The 9,375-nt window shown below is 51.1% G+C and overlaps 1 protein-coding gene and 1 pseudogene across 1 annotated transcript; one reads left to right on the top strand and one right to left on the bottom strand.

Annotated features, from left to right (window-relative positions):
• Positions 1-205: 205 nt before the first annotated feature.
• Positions 206-2,086, top strand: LOC109769490 (ABSCISIC ACID-INSENSITIVE 5-like protein 3). Its single transcript, XM_020328224.3, has 4 exons — positions 206-386; positions 543-1,190; positions 1,288-1,359; positions 1,761-2,086. Exons 2-4 carry the CDS (start codon positions 594-596, stop codon positions 1,908-1,910), a joined length of 819 nt encoding a protein of 272 aa, XP_020183813.3. The 5' UTR covers positions 206-386; positions 543-593; the 3' UTR covers positions 1,911-2,086.
• Positions 2,087-2,254: 168 nt separating this feature from the next.
• On the bottom strand, positions 2,255-6,162 carry LOC109769482 (subtilisin-like protease 1; annotated as a pseudogene).
• Positions 6,163-9,375: the final 3,213 nt, after the last annotated feature.

The following is a 9,375-nucleotide window of genomic DNA, read 5'->3' as shown; positions in this document are numbered from 1 at the left end:
AAACAAGGACATGGAACCCAAGCTGAAAGCCCCAAAAAAACTCCTTTTGTTATTCAATGAGCTTCAGCTTCGTGCCTCTGGTGTGGCCCAGCCGGCACTCCTTTTATTATTGTTACCCTACTCATCATCAGTGTCACTCTCTCACTCACTGCTCCTACTGTTCACCTCGGCCAAAAATATAATGCAGCTGGCCAAGCTGTAGCACTGTAAAGGCATCATCGTCTCCTCTTCCACCACCAGCTCTCTCCCCTCCTCCTCCTCTCCCCCTTTTAGCACCCCCCCTTCTCCCCCACACGGCCGGCCGGAGCCCCTCTTGCGGCAATCCTAAATTAATACTCTCCTCTGCCTCACCGGATTCTGATCTGGTCCCGGCCGTCGTAAAACAGGCAAGAACTGCACCCTGGCTGCCCATTTTTCTTTCTTTCCTGTTGCTTCCTTGCTTGCTTAGGATTTGTTTCCATTGACCGGCCTCGGTGGTTGCTGTTCTTTCCGTCTGTAATGGCGTGTGGTTTCCCTGTTTGACCTCTGCTGGCTGGCTGCAGCTGATCGTGACACGTGAGGCGAGGGGGTGGCTGTCGGAGGCCGGTGCGTGGATGGGAGTTCAGACAATGTCGTCCCTCGGCGGCGGCGGCGGCGGCGGGGGAGGGGCCCTGGCGCGGCAGGGGTCGGTGTACGGCCTCACGCTCAACGAGGTGGAGAGCCACCTGGGCGAGCCGCTGCGGAGCATGAACCTGGAGGACCTCCTGCGCACGGTGCTCCCCGCCGCCGCCGCCGACGCGGAGCCGCGCGGCGCGGGGAACGGCAAGAAGACGGTGGACGAGGTGTGGCGCGACATCGAGAGCGCCGGCCGCGGCCGCCAGCCAACGGTGGGCGAGATGACGCTGGAGGACTTCCTCTCGCGCGCCGGCGTGCCCGTCGGCGGCGGGGGCTGCGCCGGCGCGCATTGGCTGCACCAGTACCACCCGCCGCAGCAGTACGTGACCCGGCCCCTGCCGCGGCCCCTCGGCGTGGGCGCCGGCCCCGTGCTGGACGCGGTGTACCAGGGCGGGTTCCTCTCGCAGGCCGGCGGGCGGAAGCGCGGCGCCGCGGTGGTGGGCGGGGACGGCGTCGTGGAGAAGACGGTGGAGCGGCGGCAGAAGCGGATGATCAAGAACCGCGAGTCGGCGGCGAGGTCCCGGGCCAGGAAGCAGGTGCGGTCTCCCTCCCGGTCACCTTCTCCGGTAAATAATTTCGCACCCTGAAAAACCGCTTCTTTCTGACGGATTCGCCATGCCTACGGCCCCGTAGGCCTACACGAACGAGCTGGAGAACAAGATCTCGCGGCTGGAGGAGGAGATCGAGCATCTCAAGGAGCTGAAGGTAAAAAAATAAAAAAAATTACCTACATCTCTGGTTAATTCACTTGTGCGTGCCTTGGCCGCAGCAAGCGGTACGCAAGTCCTGTGCCACTAGTCAAAAGGCCAATCAGGACGAGAATGTGCTGTACTGGCTGCTGTGCTACTTCCAAACTTCTTGCTCCGGTTGCTTGCTTCCAACAATGGCGTGATCTTTCTCTTTCAATGCCATATAAGTTTTCATCTATGAACCTCATTATTAGTGCAAACTTTTTTCATTAGTGTAAGCTAGGAGATTAAACCTCTTAATCTAAGCCTCCTATCTCGATTCCTAGACTGAACTCTGAAGTCTGAACACTGTTGATCAAGTCTCTTCGTCAGAGCTAAGTTTCTTTTCTCGTTTCATGGTTGTGTTTGGTGTTGCAGAAGCTGGAGCCGGTGATGCAGTTCCTGCCGCAGCAGGAGGCGGGGGAGAGGCAGCAGCAGCTCCGGCGACACGCGGTGCTCTACATGCCCCAGCCGGAGGCGGAGCCGAAGCAGTACCAGCTCCGGCGGGTCAACTCGGCCTCCTTCTGATCGACGGATCGACGGCGAGAGAGCGACACACCCGCACCGCCAACGCCACCGCCACCGCCACCGCCTTGTTCATAGTACGCGCGTAGTAGCCAAGACTCTCTCTCTAGTAGAGTAGTAGGGCGTTAGGAATCTGTACTACCTGGGATGAAAAGCTAATCTAAACCGACTCTTTTATATACTGTATGTGCAGTGCAGTCTGTCTCTTTGGGCTGCAAGTTCGTTTCTGGTTGGGTGCTGTTGCAGCGCCAATCAGTGCATCTTTCTTGGATGAGGAATTCCTCATCAGGGAAATTCTTTAACTGCCGGTTACTGAACATTGCACGCTGAAAATGTCCACACACTCAAGCGACTGTAAACTGTACTACTAATTTATAATCTGCAACACTTGTGAAGTAACACTGGGAGGGGGATGCTAACATATCGATCTAAATGCTCCCAAAGTTGATTGGAATCCAAGAGAGCTTTCAGCAACTCATGTAAATTGATATCCGGCGGCAAGCGGGATCAGCAATTTACAAATCTTCTTATATATAACTTGTGTAAATTGATAGTCCCAGAGAAAAGACACTGATAAACACTTCCAGCCGATTTCCATTGCACACCTACGGTGAGTCTCACCCGCCGAGATTTGCAACGGCGACTATTGGGCTCCGCACGACACGCGTCTCCGACACCCAGCTCAAGCTTGACTTTATTTTTTTGAATGAAAGAGAAGGCTTCTCACCCCCTCCGATTTTCATTAATGAAAACCATCAGTCCTCGGACTACAAAGACGCATACCAAGCATTTTTCACTCTAACGGGACGGGTATGAGGGAGTGCCACAGCAACCAGGCCATAACACCCACAACACCTCCCCCAGACGACTAGTTCAAACCATCAACGAGCATAAAAGTTCAGCTAAGTTATTACAATCATCCAGACTCAAAAGAAACCAGGCTACGAGCTACGCAAAAGAAAGAGGCTAAAACAAGCGCTAGAAGCAAGCAGCAAAGCAGTCCAGACGTCCTCCAGGGCGGGGGTTCTTTCTCATCCTTCCAAGCGCATCATGTTGATTCTCCACCCTTGAGAGGCCGCATAGACTTCACTTGCTACCCGTTCGAGTAGTCTTGCCCCCAGCTCCAGTACCTTTTTTTCCTGCTCCTTTATCTGCAAAATAGACCACTCGATCATCGAGTGTGTTATTGTGTTGATAATATTCATAGGATCAGAGATTCTTTTATTCTCAAAAATAACCCCATTTCTAGCTTTCCATAAGGCCCAGCAAATGGCAGAAATTCCCACCAGAACAAGTTTTCTATCCTCTTTTCTAAAAGTTTTCACCCAAGAACCAAGGCACTCTTGTATAGACAGAGGAGCACGCCTTAAACCAAAAGTACATTTGACTAAACTCCAGATTAGAGAAGCAGCTGAACATCAAAAGTACATTTGACTAAACTCCAGATTAGAGAAGCAGCTGAACATTGAAAAAACAGATGATCTACAGATTCATCTTTCCCATAGAAAATACAATTTTTATCTCCTTTCCACCCTCTTTTCAACAAAGCATCTCTAGTGAGTATGCTTTTTCTAATGCTTAACCACAAAAAGACCTTAATTTTTGCTGGGACTTTGATTTTCCAAAGAAATTCTATGAAAATCTAAGTCCATCAGCAACCAATTTTCTGTAAAGTGATTTAACTGAAAACACCCCGTTTGTGGTTAGTGACCATGTTATCTTATCTTTGCCACCTTGCATTTCAATCTCTTCACACCTACTCTTTAAGTTTTTTCAAAGCTCTAAGGTCTCTCCATGCAAAGTTCTCCTAAACCTAAATCCATGCCACCCTTTCTGGATGGCCTCAGCAACTGTAATGTTATGGTCAAAACATATATCATAAATTCTAGGATAGGCTGCTTTTAAACTTTTATCATCAACCCATACATCTTCCAAAAATATGGTATTTTCCCCATTTCCCAATTCTTTCTTAGCAAAACTATAGAAAATTTCCTTGATCTTCATCAAGCTAGACCAAAACTGAGAATCACCCTGTCTTTTTACGCTCCTGGACAGGCATTCATCTCCCCCATATTTTCTTTTTATTATGTTCTGCCATAACCCCTCTTCGTTCTCCATCTTCCAGAACCACTTAGCTAGCAAAGATATGTTCATTATTTCTAAATTGATAATCCCAAGCCCACCTACATCTTTGGGTAAACAACAAGTATCCCACTTCATCAAGTGATATTTTTTAATATCTTCATCTTCCTGCCAAACTAGTCTGGCCCGGTAAAAGTTAACTTTTTTAATCACCCCTTTGGGGATGGGATAAAATGACATCATGTATAAAGGGATGTTAGTCAGGCAGGCCTGCACTAGGGTGATTCTCCCAGCAATGGACCCCAACAGTTTCCCTTGCCAGCATCCACATCTTTTTTCAACTTTCTCAGTCACACAATTCCAGTGTATTTTCCTTAATCTGGTTTCAGCTACTGGTAATCCCAGGTATTTCATAGGAATTTCCCCCATCTTACATGTCAATATTTCCTGATATAATTTTTGTTTCTCTTTTGCTTTCCCAAACATCATCAGCCCACTCTTATGAAAGTTAATTTTGAGCCCAGATATTTATTCAAAGGCTCCTAGCACAAACTTCAAATTTTGTACACTTTCTACTTCGTCTTTAATTAAAAAGATTGTATCATCTGCATATTGTAGCATATTCACTCCTTTGCTTTCCTCATTATCTAGGACTCCTTTAATCAAATCATTTTCTAGTGCATTGTTCATTAAAATGGCTAAAGCATCCGCAGCAAGGTCGAAAAGCAAGGGGGACATAGCATCACCCTGCCTGAGTCCTTTGAAAGTTTTAAAATATGGGCCAATTTCATCATTGACTTTCACCCCCACATGTCCCCCTCTCATAGTCTCCATTACCCAATCACACCATTTATCTGGGAACCCTTTAGCTTTCAGCATTTGTATCACACTGAACATCTTCTTCTCTCCTGACTTGGAGAACACCAATGTGCCGGGGATAACGCGTACCGTCAACGACTTGGGCGCGTCCACCTTCACCTGTACGTCGATGCAGCCGGACCGACATTCGTCACAGTTCGGTTCACGGTGAAGCCCGTTGCCTTGAGCCAACAGTTAAGTGGCACGGTTATGGTCGGGTAGTTGAGCTACACGTCCTTGATCATGAGTAGCTTCGCGCAACTCAGACTCGAGTTGTGCATGATAGTTGCCAAACCATCGTCGCCGAGTAGCCAACATGGTCGTGGACGCCGAGGTCGTACACCAGGCCAGGGTCGTAGGCTCTGGTCGGGTTCACATGGCCGGTGCCCGCATCATACACGCGGGCCTTCCCATGCTGCTTGTTCAAGATTGAGCTCCCGGTACTATTAAGGATGTTCGACGTTGTTAGGATTGCAGACTTGATAGCGGCGGGGGACCAATCGGGATGTGAGCTTTTGATGAGCGCCGCGATGCCACTCACGTGAGGCGCCGACATGGATGTGCCGGATAGGATGTTGAAAGACCTAGATCCAGATTTTGTTTTTGGTGGCCATGCAGTGAGGACGTTGAGTCCTGGTGCCAATATGTCTGGCTTGATAACACCGGGGATGGAGGGGCTTGGACCTCGGGAAGAGAATGATGCTACGATGGGGGCAGGCCAAACACCAAGCAATGTGTTGTTGTATGTGAAAGTGAGGGTTGTTGAGCTGCTCGTTGACGACATGGCGTATGCTTCGAGGATTTTACCGTTGTCCGCAGTCACCTGCACTATGCTGGAGTTATAATCCCGAAGAACAATGGTGTAGCAGTGGAACACGTCATTGGACAACACTACGCCGGCCGCGCCCCAGCGCGCATTATGCGATGGATGTTTGACTTGATTGGTTCTGAGTCACAAACCATGCTCTTCTCAGTGAGGGCATAGTGACCCGTGTAGTCACAGGACCATCGTTCCTCAGAGTAGAGGAGTTGGTACATCTTTGAGTTCGGCTTTGCCACCTAGGTAATCGCTTATGCGTCGATGTGCTTGCCGTTGCCGAGATGCACGGTGGCGTCGAAGCTCCGATCCACCAAGCCAACAGAAACCGTGAGCAACCACGGTGCCGTTGGTGATCAAGATGGACATGGGCCCCTCGTTGCCAGCCGAACACACCATAATGATGCCCTTAGATATCGCGCTAAACGCGTCGATTGCCATGGGGTCCTGGTCGAACATGAACTTGTATGCATTGCAATCAAACAACAAAACAAACATGGTCAAATTAAATCCATAGCCTTAACCCTAACACTTCCCTAACAAAACCACTAACCCTAGCACAAGATCTTGCTACCCCAATAAATGCTAGGCACGCGATACATAGTCAAAGCACAAACATAACCCTAACTGCATCATATTCATTGATTTCACAACAAGTGCAAGAACTAGGGTTTACAACAATGTGATCAATGCAACCAAAATAGGTGGATCCAACCAACCAAACAAGGGGAGTGGGAGAGGTACCTTGGGTGGTGAAAATGGTCCCGGTCCACCGAACAAATCTCAAACAATGGTGATGTATTTAGTGGGTGCTTGGGTGGGGAGAGAGGGAGGAGAAAGGATGAGCTCGAGGGGAAGAAGGAGATTGGGGGTGAATGGGTGGATGGGGACCCACCCATTCACCCCAACATCTTATCCACTATAGCACCATACCGCCGGGGTCCTTGGCGGTAGGCACGAGCACCATACCGTCTCGGGCCTTGGCGGTAGGGGCCTTTTCCACGTCAGCGGGCGCAAATAGCCGTCATGGGCCTGCTGTTGCCCTACCATCAGGGCCTAGAGGTAGGCTGTGTTAGAATACCGCCGGGTTGGGTGGTGGTAGGAAAAAAGGCCATATCCTGATTTTTTTTTGCAACCAAGGTCAGATCCAGCTAAACTTCATCAAAAAGGTCAAAACATCAAATTTGGTCTAGTAAGAGCAACCCCAACGCGCCGACCCATTTCGTTCGCGCGCGTCCATTTCGGTAGGCGCGGGCAGAAAAGTCGGCCCAACACGCCGATCTAAACGAACGCGCGTCTGCTTTTCGTTCGCCTGCTGACCCATTCTCGGCCCAATTTTGAGTCTGATTTGCGTCGGCGCGAACGCACGCCTACTCCTCCCCTGGCACAACCATTGGCCATCCTCTTCCACCCATATCTACAACAAGCCCTCGCCCACCCCGCCCCGTCGCCGCCGCCGCCCATTTCTGGTACCTCTGCGAGCATCCCGTGCCGACACACCTTCCCCGCAACATCGCCCCTCGCCGTCGGGCCGCCGCAACTTCCCACCCCCCACTCCAACGTCGTCGCGAGCAGGAAGCCGCCTCCCCGCCCCCGGCCAGCTCCTTCCTCCGACACTTCCAGTTGTCCTGACGCCGCCAGGCCAGCCACCTAGTCCAGGGGAGGCGCGCATCTTTTCGCCGGCCAGCTTCTTCATCGACGCCCGCAAGCTGTTCGACAGTTTGCCTCTAGCAAACCTGGCCATGGGCAGCCCGGCCCGGTCGGCCCGACCCGACCCGACCCGAAAATCCCGGGCCGGGCTGAGCCCGAGTGTGCCATCGGGCCGGGCTCGGGCCTGGAAAATTAGCCCGACAGGTAAATCGGGCCGGGCTCGGGCCTGCAAAAATCCTGATTTTAGCCGTAGCCAGGCCGGGCCGACCGGGCCGTGTCGGGCTTTCTCGGGCTCGGACCGGGCTCCGCCCCGAATTAGTAGGCCCGATGGTCGGGCCGGGCCTGTGTTTTTAGCATCCGACTTTTTAGGCCCGGCCCGGCCCGAGATATGCCCAGGTATAGCCTCAAGGTACAAAATGGAGTCCGCTCACGAGTTATTTTTCCACAATTTTCTGTTTGACTCCGACGATTCCTCATCCGATGATGAGGAGGAGATGTTGGCTATCGTGTTGGTCCATGACCACCTTAATAGGCAGCGGCCGTTGTTCCGGGCCACATTCCGGCGTTGAATCGCAACCGAGAGGGTGGCCATTTCCTTCTTTGGAAGAACTACTTTGACACAACCAACCCGCCGTTCAAACATCGGAAATTTTTGCGGTGTTTCCGTATGGCTAGGCATCTTTTCAACCGTATTAGAGAGGGGGTGGTCGGATATGATAATTATCTCGAGTGCAAATAGGATGCCCTTGGAAAGATTAGCTTCTCATCTTATCAGAAATGCACTGCAGCCATCTGGATGCTTGCATACAGAGTGCCTGATGATCTCATTGATGAGTACGTCCGTATGCGCGAGTCTACATGCCTAGAGTCCATGTAGAGGTTCTGCAAGGCTGTGATTGCTGTGTTTGGCCCTGAATACTTGAGAGAGCGACTGCTCATGATACAGCCCGCTTATTGGCGATGAATGCCAGCAGGGGCTTCCCAGGGATGCTTGGCAGTATAGACTGCATGCACTGAGAGTGGAAGAACCGCCCTTCTGCTTGGAAAGGGTAGTATAAGGTCCATGTCAGGGCTTGCACTGTCATACTTGAGGCTGTGGCCCCACAAGATCTCTGGATCTGGCACTCTTTCTTTGGCATGGCCGGATCGCACAATACTATCAACGTGCTTCAACACCCGCCGCTGTTTGCAATGCTTGCCGAAGGAAACAACCCAGCGGTGAATGTTAACATCAATGGCCACAACTATGAAAAATGATACTACCTAGGTGACAAAGGATACTACCCAGGAGGAGGAGCAGCAATGTTTGCACAGTTCACCCAATTTCATCATGAAATGCGTGATTGGAAAACTCACGTGCGGCTGCAAAATAATTTGGTTGAGCACATGTGGGCTCATGTTGGCAACCAGTAGATGTATCTTTTTCTTAAATGTATTTGAGACAATTTAATTTTTATTCGGCTTGTAAAACCATGCTAAATTTATTTGGTTACGAAACTATGCTATTTTTGTTTGCTTGTGAAACTATGCAAAATGTGTGCATAGAACGGCGGCAAGCCGCCCACGCAAGCAAATATGGGTCGACACGTTGGGTGCACTGCCGACCAAATCATAAAAAGAGCAAGGGGGGGTCGACGCTCTAAGACCAGACAAGCTCCGGATTAGGTTAATGCCACCATGCGGCAAAATTTCGTGTTTTGACCCTTTTGGCGTATAAAATCGGGATCTGACCCCGGTATGGAAAATTTTCAAGATTTGACCCTTTTAGCTACCGCCGGAGGCCCTGGCGGTAGAGATATACAGGCTACCGCCGCCCCACCTGGCGGTAGGTTCTGTTGACGGCCGTCTGGCCATTAACGGGCGCTGACGTGGCAAAGGGGACCTACCGCCACCAGCGTTGACGGTAAGCTCCGACACCCTACCGCCGAGGTCTCCGGCGGTAGGGTCCTGGAGGATAAGGTTTGGTGGGTTCCACTCACCACCACCACCCACCCACTCCACTCATCTTCTTCTCCGAGCTCTCACTCTCTCCCCCTCTTCTCCCCCACCCAAGCACCCACT

The sequence above is a fragment of the Aegilops tauschii genome, chromosome 2 (assembly GCF_002575655.3).
Source record: "Aegilops tauschii subsp. strangulata cultivar AL8/78 chromosome 2, Aet v6.0, whole genome shotgun sequence".
Lineage (NCBI taxonomy): Eukaryota > Viridiplantae > Streptophyta > Magnoliopsida > Poales > Poaceae > Aegilops > Aegilops tauschii.
Note: the sequence above shows the minus strand (reverse complement) of the source record. Positions and strands in the feature narration are given on the sequence as shown.